The sequence below is a fragment of the Staurois parvus genome, unplaced genomic scaffold, assembly GCF_062004578.1.
Source record: "Staurois parvus isolate SC_StPar_1 unplaced genomic scaffold, SC_StPar_1.0 ptg000406l, whole genome shotgun sequence".
Lineage (NCBI taxonomy): Eukaryota > Metazoa > Chordata > Amphibia > Anura > Ranidae > Staurois > Staurois parvus.
The window spans coordinates 716170-728859 of record NW_028318202.1 but is presented as its reverse complement, the minus strand read 5'-3'; the positions used below and the strand labels follow the sequence as shown (position 1 = coordinate 728859).

The following is a 12690-nucleotide window of genomic DNA, read 5'->3' as shown; positions in this document are numbered from 1 at the left end:
AATCACATCCATGGTCACAAGTGTATGAAATCAAGCACCTAGGCATGCAGACTACTTCTACAAACATTTGTGAAAGAATGGGTTGCTCTCAGGAGCTCAGTGAAGTCAAGCGTGGTACCGTGATAGTTTGCAACCTGTGCAATAAGACAATTCGTGAAATTTCCTTCCTACTAAATATTCCACAGTCAACTGTTAGTGGTATTATAACAAAGTGGAAGCAACTGGGAACAACAACAATTCAGCCACAAAGTGGTAGGCCACATAAAATGACAGAGCAAGGTCAGAGCATGCTGAAGTGCGCAGAGTCGCAAACTGTCTGCAGAGTCAATAGCTAAGGACCTCCAAACTTCATTTGGCCTTCAGATTAGTACAACAACAGTGTGTAGAGAGCTTCATGGAATGGTTTCCATGGCCGAGCAGCTGCATCCAACCCTTACATCACCAAGTGACATCGATATTAGCAGGGAACGTCCTGACATCAGCATCCGACAGACCACGACCTATGCGTTTCGTCACCACAACGTCTTCATGGGGCGGTACCGCGTTTGGCGTGGTCTGTCGGATGCTGATGTCAGGATGTTCCCTGCTAATGTCGAGTGATAGCTGAGTAGACGGAGCGGTGATTCCTTCTTTGCCTATGCGATTGATGCCGGTGTCAGCTAGACACCTCACTTGTGAGTGAATTTTAAACTTTAATAAATAGATGCTGGTTAAACATGCTGCACCATTATATTCTTCTTTATTTTTTAATGTGGTCCCGATATATATAGAGCTGTGGTGATTGTCCACTCATGGAAGAGTGGCTGCAGAGTATTCCTCCTCATTACCTGCCTATAATGTAGAAAGGTGTCTATCAGCTGGATTCTAATACTGCAGAATATTACATCGAAAGTCTGGAGGTTGCTGGTGTCTACGCTCCCAGAGCAAAAGCGCTAAGGCTGGTCTATAATTTGATCAGCACTTAGCTCTGGTGAGTGCATTTGATTGATTTGGTGGTGGATTGTTCACAAAGTTTGTTATATTTGTCACATGAGTTTTTGGACTTTCACATATTTGATGTATGGACATTGTATATGTTTGTTTAGCGCACTCTTATATTTGATTAATAATGTGTGTATATATCATTTTTTTTTTTGCATTGTTGCATTTTTCACCTTTTGTTGTATCACTCTGATTAGATCTTATATATTCCCTGAAGGATTATAGCTATCCCTTGTGCTATCTGTGAACTTTTGGAGGGGTCCCCCTTGAAAACCTCTAACCACACTCTGCCTTAGAGCTTTTGTACAAGACATTGAGAATTGGAGGTATCAATGATATGTTACTTCCCCTTGTTTATTGTAATTTGTGTCTGCATTGCTCTTTCTGTGTGTTATTTGGTTGTTTGTATTTATTTCAGGCTTGATTTCAGAGAAATAATTGATAACCCCTTGAAGAAGCATTACAAGTTAAAACATATTGCCATTTGATATTGAAGCAATACATGTATATGACATCAATATTGTATACACAGCATGTAACATTTTTCTCCTGTATGCCTTTAATATAATACGTATGTGTTGGGGTATGTTAGCCTTTGGAGGCTTTTTTTTATCATTTTGTATAAATACAATTTGTATTTTTTTTTATACTACTTTTTTCCTATACTTTGGTACCCTAAAGTCCCTATTTCCCCATTTTCCCCTTGTGGTTCCTTTACATATAGCATTTTGGGATGTGGTACTGCCTATTTAATCCATGGGAAGTTAGGAACAGATTTTCATTTCCATAATATACTACAGTATTTGTGGTTCTGTGTGTCCTTCCCCTTCCCCTCTTTTTGATTCCATACACAAATGGAGTTCCCTCTCCTGGCTTTTGGGCAGTAGTTTCTGCAGTTTAGTGTTAGTATATTTTAATTTGCATTGGACTATCTGCACCTCCTTGTGGGTGTGTACATATTTTGGTGATAATACAACTCCTGCAACCTATATGCATAGGTGATCCCAAGGGTTATTCCTACTATAGTATGTATCCAGATGATAAGATAGAGAACTGCATACTCTATGCACATATCCATATTACAGTGCATTGGATTTTGGTGTTTTCAAGATGAAAAAAAAAGATGCTTTGTTAATGCTAGTGAAAGACTGTGGCATATATGTTATTTTTTATTTTGCCAACAGTTGCACTTCAAGATAATACCTTGGCTGATTCACAGAAGGCAATCTCTTAAAGGCTAAGTTAAAATTTTAAGAAAAATAATAAATGCACACATTTTTGCACAAAATTGATTAGTGGATACCTCCATATGGGCTGTCAGTTTGAAAGCTGTAGGGTTTGTGAATGAACTACAAGGGCACTCATCAGTGCCCACGCAGTTCAGAGCTATTCGCAATTTAGAACTATAAGCCATCTGCCATGGTGGCTGACAGTACTTGTAGTTTACTCACATGAAACTGTAAATTAATGATATGGCTGTGTGGGCAGAGCCCTGCACGGCCGCACTTTTTGAATTCTGACAGCGGGAGCAGGCAGAAGATCCCCAACCTACATTCACAGTGGAGGAGTGGGTCACAGAAAGAGGCTGCATGAGCTGGAACATTTTGGATGTTCAGTCCTTGATTTCTTTTTTACATGTTCTGTTATATTCCTTGTAACATTTAAATTATGATAGTGTTCCTTAATTTGTATATTTTTTAAAAGCTCTTTTCTAATTATTTATAGCTTTTTTAACTTTGGCTGTGAGCCTGTTATTTTTAACCTTTCAAACTTTTTGTCCATGGGAATATATTTTGCAGTGTGTTCACATACAGTCTTTTTGAAGAATTCCCAGTTCTGTTCTGTTGCCTCTTGGGGGATAAAGAAGGTTTTTTTTTTCTCCTGCTGGAGCAAATTGGATCATGCTTTATTTGGGTTTTTTTGTTTCCTCTAGATCAACTGTGGGTACATGTAACATGTTCCAAAAGGTGAACTCACCCTTTAAAATGTAACTTCAAATTTGTACCCTTTTGACACGAAGGACAAAGTTCCACAGTTTCTGAGAATTTTAAATACATAGGCCTTATGCTGGATTCCTTACTCACAGTCTGTATAGTACATGAATTTAGAATATTTAAATTTAATACCCTCTCTTTGTGTAGTTTTTTTCCAAGGTAAAACAAACCTTTTAGTCCAAAAAGGATCCCATAGCAAGGCTTATGACAGTATGGTTGGCCATCATGCTGTAGAGATGAACAAAATAAAATGAAAGTTAAATTATAGATATACATTTAAATACTGAGAATACACTTAAATAATATTCCATATTATTCTGTTTTGATAGAAATCTAGTAAGAAGACATTGTAATAGATTCACAGTTTCATATAAACATTACAAACTGATTGTTTTAGTTGGTTATACACTGTATGAATTTCCTGAGGAACTGGTCCTGTGAGCCACCACCTGCCAGACATCTCTCTACTGAACAATCAAAGGAGTTAGGTATAAAATTGTCAACTAGACTGCTGTTCGGGTATTCTGACAGGCGCTCTCTGTGGCTGTCAAAATACAGTAGCCGCAGCAGTGGATTCCTCCATCTGCACTGTAAAAGCCCACAGATTGAATGAAAATAATTTGTATATATCCTAGCTTTACAGTATGATGAACTGACAATCAGTAAACACAATCTAGCACATTAATAATCCAATTCAATCAGTAATGTCACTGGCATAGTAGAAGTCTGAAACTAGGCAGATGCTGGCTTTGTCATTATGCCATTCAGGAACATTTGCAGATGAAACTATGGTTAATCCTTTTTCCCCCTTGTGCCCAGAACTGGAACTGCTACATTACTTCCTGTTAGTAGAGTGGATGCAGTTCTTCTGACAGCAGTGGATCCTGGGGCCTGTAGTCTTGTAGCCAACACACACTGTATTCCTGAGTGCTGACTGAACTACAACTACCAGAGACAATACAAAAGGAAGAGAGCACACAGCCACCCTAGTGTGACATGGCTTTATTAGGATAGCGATTAAAAACTTTTCCAAAATGCACTCACATTTCCCAGATGATATACGGCGTGTCTGTGCTTAAAAGTGGTCTCCTGCATGATCCCTGTAAGATCTGATGCCTCTGGATGGATCGCTGTTGGCCAACAGCCATTGGTCATCAGCAGAGCGTGCCGCCGGCTGGACTCAGCACATGCATAATGGGGAGGGTATGCCGGTGTCCTGTCATAGCGCACCCAGTGCAGTCTTTGGCCAACAGCGGACAATCCAGATGCCTCGGATCTTACAGGGATCACATAGGAGACAACGTTTAAGCACAGACATGCTGTATATTATCTTGGAAATGTGTGCGCATTTTGGAAAATCGTGATCGCGATCTCAATAAAACTGTATCACACTAGGGCGGTCGTGCACTTTCTACCTTTTGGATTGTTTCAGGCTTGTTCCCACTCCCCCAGTGGAGATTCCAGAGAGCTGCAGCACCCAAAACTTTGGACAGTGACTTTGTAACATCCCCCATCTGTTGTAATATAACAGGCCAGTGCACCAACTAGTTTTTTCTGTTTATTACAACTACCAGAGAGCTGGGGAACCAGAGGGTTGCTGGGAGAGCAGCTATATTCTACAGCAAGGAACTGGCTGGCTCTCTTGGTGAGAGATTCACAGCTGAACACAGAGGGACTGCAGGTCTCCTCCAGAGACAGATTGCTGGCCTACTGCTGCGGGACTCTGCATACAAGTTCAGCACACCGAGAACACCGATCACCACATTGGGACCAACTTCGGGACTGTCACTATCCAGTCTTCATCCAGTCATCTCGGCTTGCTGTGCTGACAGGCTGTCAGGAGGTAACTCTGCACTTCTGTGCTACCAGCCAAGAGCCTGTGCAAGAACCCTCTTCCTAGAGGTTATCCATAGGTTTGGTGAGTGGGCGAATGCCAAATCTCTCTCTGACAACACTCTAGAGACACTGCATGCAGACACCTTTACACCTCAGTACCAAGAGATCTTTGCTTTGAGCATTTACCACATCTGTTATCTTTATTGAGCTACCATTACTCACTACTGTATATGGGCCTCACCATTGCTAGCAGAAGCCAACAGCTACTTTTACAGAAGGAATGTTAAATATCTCAGGACTCAAGTTACTTTTTCTAGTTAAAGGGACCTCTTTGCATCTAAGACATTGTTATTCAAATTAGGGTGCATATACCCATTTATGCCAGAGTATTTTATATATATACATATATATATATATATATATATATACAGTATATATATATATATACACAGTATGCATATATATATATATATATATATATATATATATATATATATATATATATATAATTTTTTTTAATTCTTTGCATTCCCTATTGTGATGCCGGTGGCCCAGAGGGAGCTGTTAAGCCAACAAGCCTTTTCTTCCCCCTCTTGCTACTGGTGTTGCAGTTACATAGTTACAATGTACCATTTGTGACCATATAATCTGTTAACTGTTGCTATTTGGTTATTTCCATTTTAGCAGTGTTTTGCTTTTATGTATTAACTGAGGATTTACCATCTAAGCCTTCTTCCAAATGAACAGCATAAGTTTTGTTGTAGGGGTTGAGGCCTGAGTGATCCCTTTGCTGTCCACAGGTGAATCATTGAGGGATCACCCAAAAGCAAGAGCTAAAAATCCAGTATCAGTAGATGCTGACCCACCCCTATTTGGATTTCCCCCTGTCTCATTCTACACAGAAATGAGTAAGCTAAGAGAGAACATAATACAGAATAGCTCTGCTTCTGTCAGTCAAGGATATCAGAAGAGCTTTGTTTTTTCTGGGGTGGGGGGGGGGGATTTTGATCCCAGAGGGAGAGGAAGAGTTTGAAGCCTGGATGGATCAGGTGACTCAGATTGTGGAAGAATAGGATGTCCCCCAAGTAGTTAAGAGACAGAGACTAAGTAAAAGTCTTAGAGGGCCCGCAGCTGAAGTGATTGGCAGTCTGAGGATGGGAAAGCAGGATTGTATAGCAATGGTCTACAGGGCTTAAAATTTCAAGTCCTGAGCTACTAGCCAGGCCTTAAGAGTTACTCGCCAACAACAAACACACAAACAGAGACACCTTTACACACACATACACACATAGAAACATGTACACACACACACACACGCACAGAGACACATGTACACACACACACATACAGACACATGTACAGATACACACATGTACATACACAAAGACACATGTACATGCATACACAGACACACAAACACACACACATGTACACACACACACACACACCCCCTATAAAAAGTTGCAGTACTTCGTTGTTCACTCACAGAGCTGGGTACTGCACTCTAAGGGGAGGCAGAGAGCACAGCACACACTCCTTCCTTTGCTTTCACTGCGGTCAGCTATTGAGCAGTCTGACGGCTCCCAGTGACAATGACATATCCGGTCTGAGCTCCGAGCCTGCTCAGCAAGACGGCCTTGGGGCACACACTCGCCCCCACCATAATTTCCACTTGCCATTGGCGAGCAGAAATTTCAAGGCCTGGTCTACAGTATATTGATGCTTTATATGCTGTGTTTGGCCAAATGGAGAAACTTCCAGACCTTTTGTATAGGTTCGAGTACACTCATCAGCATGACTGATGAGACTTTCTGAATGCATTACTTAAGTGGATAAAATTCTTCTAGATTCTCAATCAATCTCCGGGATGCTGACAAATTCCATCCAACCAACACAACCATCCAATTGTGCTTAAACTATTACTCAAAGGACCACAAGCAACTCTCACTTTCTCTGAATTCGTGAAAGAGGTAAGCAAACCAAAATTTGCTCCCAAGAAGTAGAAAGTGTCTACTCGGGTGGTACACAAATCATCTACTGGACTGAAGGTGTGAGTGATCAAATCTATACCTGCACATTTCCCTCTCGCTGAACTTTTCAAAAGGCTCTGTAAGAGATAAACATTTTGGATTTATACCCTCAATTCCCTCACTCCTTGTGGCTCAAATGAGGAGATTGAGATTAACACTGTCATCTGAAATATATCACTAGTGTTTATCAATTATTATTATACAGGATTTATATAGCACCAACAGTTTGCTCAGCGCTTTACAATATAACGGGAGACAATACAGTAACAATACAGATTAATACAAGAGGGCTAGGAGGCCCCTGCTACTTGGAGTTTATAATCTAAGAGGGAGGGGCTAGTAGTATAAAAGGTAATAACTTAACCACTTGCCCTCCTGAGGATTTACCCCCCTTAATGACCAGGCCTTTTTTTGCTACTCAGCGCTGCACTAATTCAATGCTCAGTCATGCAATGCTGCACCCAAACGAAATTTACATCCTTTTTTTCACACAAATAGAGCTTTCTTTTGGTGGTATTTGATCACCTGTGCTCTTTTTATTTTTCACGCTATAAACAAAAAAAGACCAAAAATTTTGAAGAAAAACTACTTTTTACTTTCAGCTATAAAAAATATATAGTAAACTCAAAGTTAGTTATAAATTTAGGCCAAAATGTATTCTGCTACATTTTTGGTAAAAAAAAATCTCAATAAGTGTATATTGATTGCTTTGTGTGAAAGTTATAGCTAGAGATGAGCGAATCGAAGTAGGCGAAGTGGAATTCGTTTCGAATATTAGGAAAATTTCGATTCGCGCCGAATCCGAAAATTAGCAGACTTCGGATGCGCGAATCGAAATTTTTCCTAAAATGGCGGCGACATGTGCGGCGACGGAGCGGGGATGTCTGGGAAGGCGCGCAGACAAGGCACGCTGACCCATAATGCATTTATTCATGACATGTGATCGCATTAGCCAATCAGCAGCCAGCCAGCCAGCACTGTGTAATGGTCGAGCTATAAATGGCGGCCATTTTAGAATTCTCCATTTGCCTCCAGTCATTCAACAGAGGCAGACCTGGCTGTATTCAGGGAGAGAGTTAGGGACAGAGAAACGTTACTTAGGGACACAGAAACGTTAGTTAGGGACACAGAAACGTTACTTAGGGCCACAGAAACGTTACTTAGGGCCACAGAAACGTTACTTAGGGCCACAGAAACTTTACTTAGGGACACAGAAACGTTACTTAGGGACACAGAAACGTTACTTAGGGCCACAGAATCGTTACTTAGGGCCACAGAAACGTTACTTAGGGACACAGAAATGTTACTTAGGGCCACAGAAACGTTACTTAGGGCCACAGAATCGTTACTTAGGGCCACAGAAACGTTACTTAGGGCCACAGAAACGTTACTTAGGGCCACAGAATTGTTACTTAGGGACAGACACAGAATTGTTACTGAGGGACACAGAATTGTTACTGAGGGCCACAGAACCGTTACTTAGGGCCACAGAAACGTTACTTAGGGACACAGAATTGTTACTCAGGGACAGACACAGAATTGTTACTGAGGGATACAGAATTGTTACTGAGGGACACAGAACCGTTACTTAGGGCCACAGAAACGTTACTTAGGGCCACAGAAACGTTACTTAGGGCTACAGAAACGTTACTTAGGGCCACAGAATCGTTACTTAGGGCCACAGAATCGTTACTTAGGGCCACAGAAACGTTACTTAGGGCCACAGAAACGTTACTTAGTGCCACAGAATTGTTACTTAGGGACAGACACAGAATTGTTACTGAGGGACACAGATTTGTTACTGAGGGCCACAGAACCGTTACTTAGGGCCACAGAAACGTTACTTAGGGACACAGAATTGTTACTCAGGGACAGACACAGAATTGTTACTGAGGGACACAGAATTGTTACTGAGGGCCACAGAACTGTTACTGAGGGCCACAGAACCGTTACTTAGGGCCACAGAAACGTTACTTAGGGACACAGAATTGTTACTTAGTGCCACAGAATTGTTACTCAGGGACAGACACAGAATTGTTACTTAGGGACACAGAACTGTTACTCAGGGACAGACACAGAATACAGAATTGTTACAGAATTGTTACAGAAGACACTGAGGGATACAGAATTGTTACTGAGGGACACAGAACCGTTACTTAGGGCCACAGAAACGTTACTTAGGGCCACAGAAACGTTACTTAGTGCCACAGAATTGTTACTTAGGGACAGACACAGAATTGTTACTGAGGGACACAGATTTGTTACTGAGGGCCACAGAACCGTTACTTAGGGCCACAGAAACGTTACTTAGGGACACAGAAATGTTACTCAGGGACAGACACAGAATTGTTACTCAGGGACAGACACAGAATTGTTACTGAGGGACACAGAATTGTTACTGAGGGACACAGAATTGTTACTCAGGGACACAGAATTGTTACTCAGGGACACAGAATGGTTACTCAGGGACACAGAATTGTTACTGAGGGACACAGAATTGTTACTCAGGGACAGACACAGAATTGTTACTGAGGGACACAGAATTGTTACTGAGGGACACAGAATTGTTACTCAGCGACAGACACAGAATTGTTACTGAGGGACACAGAATTGTTACTGAGGGACACAGAATTGTTACTGAGGGACACAGAATTGTTACTCAGGGACAGACACAGAATTGTTACTCAGGGACAGACACATAATTGTTACTCAGGGACGGACACAGAATTGTTACTCAGGGATAGACACAGAATTGTTACTGAGGGACACAGAATTGTTACTCAGGGACACAGAATTGTTACTCAGGGACACAGAATTGTTACTCAGGGACACAGATTGTTACTGAGGGACACAGAATTGTTACTGAGGGACACAGAATTGTTACTGAGGGACACAGAATTGTTACTCAGGTACACAGAATTGTTACTGAGGGACACAGAATTGTTACTGAGGGACACAGAATTGTTACTCAGGGACAGACACAGAATTGTTACTCAGGGACAGACACAGAATTGTTACTGAGGGACACAGAATTGTTACTGAGGGACACAGAATTGTTACTGAGGGACAGACACAGAATTGTTACTCAGGGACAGACACAGAATTGTTACTCAGGGACACAGAATTGTTACTGAGGGACACAGAATTGTTACTCAGGGACACAGAATTGTTACTCAGGGACACAGAATTGTTACTGAGGGACACAGAATTGTTACTCAGGGACACAGAATTGTTACTCAGGGACAGACACAGAATTGTTACTCAGGGACACAGAATCGTTTAATTAAAGAGTATGTCAGACAACATGCAGAGGAGTGGCAGAGGAGGCAATGTTTTAGGAGCGAGCAGACGTGGCAGCAGAGGAAGGGGTCGAGGCAGCACTAGTCGCAGCCAGAGGCCAGTGCTCCCGGTGTCATCCAGCGGTCGTGTCTCCACCGACAACCCTGCCGTCATCGATTGGTTGGCTCGGTCGTCTTCCTCTTCCCAGGTCACCTCTGACACCTACAGCCAACGGTCGGTGGGTACGTCAGACACAACCGTTAGTTGGCATGGCCCGGGAGCAAGCCCACTGAAATCACGTGTCCTCTACCTGCCCCTGTCCTTTGGTGTTCCCTCACCAAGCGAAGTATCGCATGCTGTGGGCTCAGCCCCACTGTACAGTGAGGAAGAGCTAACAGAGGGCGGTCAGGAACGGGGGGAGACATCCGCCTCTTCAGCAGCCAGGCGAAGAAGTAGTGGTGAGGAGAGTGGCTCGGTAGCCGGTCTAGAGACAGGTCTGTCTCCTGACCCACACGCAGCCGAGGGGGCTAGTAGTGAGGCGGAGACCCTAATTAATGATGATGTGGCTGATCGCACTTGGCAGCCTCGTCGTCATCAGGCTATTGCTTCCGCATCATCAGGAGAAGAGGGTGGCAGCTTGGCAGTGAGCAAAACAGTCGGTGGGTTGCCCAGGAGGCAGCAGGGTCGCAGCAGTGTCAGTGGAGGCAAACGGCCACGGAGTAGAGCACCAGCTCCACTGCAGCCTACCACCACGGCCAGTAGTGGTGCCGGTGTGCACGGAGGAAGCAGCAGTCAGCCAGTGAGGAGTATCGGGGGCAAAGTTTCCTACTCGGCGGTGTGGCAATTTTTTGTCAAGCCGCCCGAGGAAGTAAACGTAGCCGTATGTCGACTATGTGGCCAGAAAATCAAGCGTGGCCAGGGGGCCCATGTTGGGACTACAGCGTTGCGTCAGCATATGCAGCGTCGCCATTTGGTGGCCTGGGAAAACCGTGATAAAGATACGGCGGTTCTGCCTGCCCCAGCCCCCGCTCCATCACCCGCTCCGTTACTTGCTCCGTCACCCGACGTCAATCGCCCTCTATCAGCCAGTCAAGGCTCCAACACCTCTGCTGAGGGGAGTTGTCGCTCGTTGGCATCTTCCGCTCGTTCAGATTCTCCTTCTCCTGCTACTCCTCTTCACGGATTCTGTCAGCAGTCTTTCTTGGAATCCGTTTCCAAGAGACAACAGTTTGCGAGCACGCACCCGACGGTGCAAAAGCTGAACGTCCTCCTGTCCAAGTTGCTGGTGCTGCAGTCCCTCCCTTTCCAAGTGGTGGACTCAGCACCTTTCCGAGAAATGATGGCTTGTGCCGCGCCGCGGTGGAGAGTGCCAAGCCGTCATTTCTTCGCCAAAAAGGCAGTGCCAGCCCTGCATTCACATGTAGAAGAGATGGTGGGCCAGTCTTTGAGCATGTCGGTCTCTGCCAAAGTGCACGGCAGCGCCGACGTGTGGAGCTGTAACTACGGTCAGGGACAGTACATGTCATTTACGGCCCACTGGGTGAACGTGGTGCCGTCACAGCCGCACCAGCAACTTGGACAGGTCACGCCGCTTTTGCCTCCACGTTTGCACGTCCTTGGTCCAGCAAAGATGTCCGCCTCTACCACCTCTTCTTCCGCCGTGTCCTCAGCCGCCACCCCCGTGCCAAGTCCCATTACCCGACCGGCATATCACATGTGCAGGGCGCAACGGTGTCACACTGTGCTGCACCTGGTATGCCTTGGCGAACGTAGTCACACAGGGGAGGAACTTCTGAGTGTAATGAACAGAGAAATCGACAGATGGCTGTCTCCGCGCAAACTGAAAATCGGAACCATGTTGACCGACAACGGAAAGAACATGGTGTCTGCTCTGCGTCAAGGAAGGTTGTGCATGGCTCACGTGTTCAATCTGGTTGTCAAGCGGTTCCTAAAATCCACCATCCCACTGCAAGACATCCTTAAAATGTCACGTAAACTTTGCATGCATTTCAGCCATTCCTACACCGCAAAGCACACCCTCCTTGACCTGCAGTGGCAGAACGGAATTCCACAGTATCGCCTGATCTGCGACGTTGCAACAAGGTGGAATTCAACCCTACACATGTTAGACCGCCTTTACGAACAGCGAAAGGCCATCACCGATTTCCTGATGTTACAAGCAGATAAAGGTACTCCCCTGTGTAACTTCGATGTCAGCCATTGGCAGCTCATGCGTGACACCTGCCGCTTGCTCAGGCCCTTTGAGGAGGCCACGCTATTCGTGAGTCGGCAGGACTATGGGATGAACGACGTCATTCCTCTGTTGCGCATCCTGGAACAAATGCTGTTAACAATGGCTGGTCAGGGTGCGGTAAACGTGGCGCACAGATCTCAACGCCACATGACCCCTGTGGGGGCAGGACAGGAAGAAGAGGAGGAGGTAGAGGAGGACATTTGTGCTCAGGAATTATTGAGTGAAATGGGTGGTTTTTTACACTCAGCGGACAGGAGTGGAGGAGCAGGAGCATCTGGTAGAGGAGGAGGAGGAGACAGAGGACCCAGACGCACCA

At 44.4% G+C, this 12690-nt stretch overlaps 1 protein-coding gene across 3 annotated transcripts in view; it reads right to left on the bottom strand.

Annotated features, from left to right (window-relative positions):
- Nucleotides 1-12690, bottom strand: part of LOC149455069 (cysteine-rich protein 2-like) — a 548326-nt gene that overhangs the window by 30499 nt on the left and 505137 nt on the right. For 2 of the 3 annotated variants that reach the window (XM_089686685.1, XM_089686686.1), the window contains exon 7: nt 3146-3203. The exons of the other annotated variant lie outside the window; for it this stretch is intronic. In XM_089686685.1, the coding sequence (XP_089542811.1) occupies nt 3146-3203 (58 nt within the window). The remainder of the gene's footprint in view (nt 1-3145; nt 3204-12690) is intronic. 3 annotated transcript variants of the gene reach the window in all.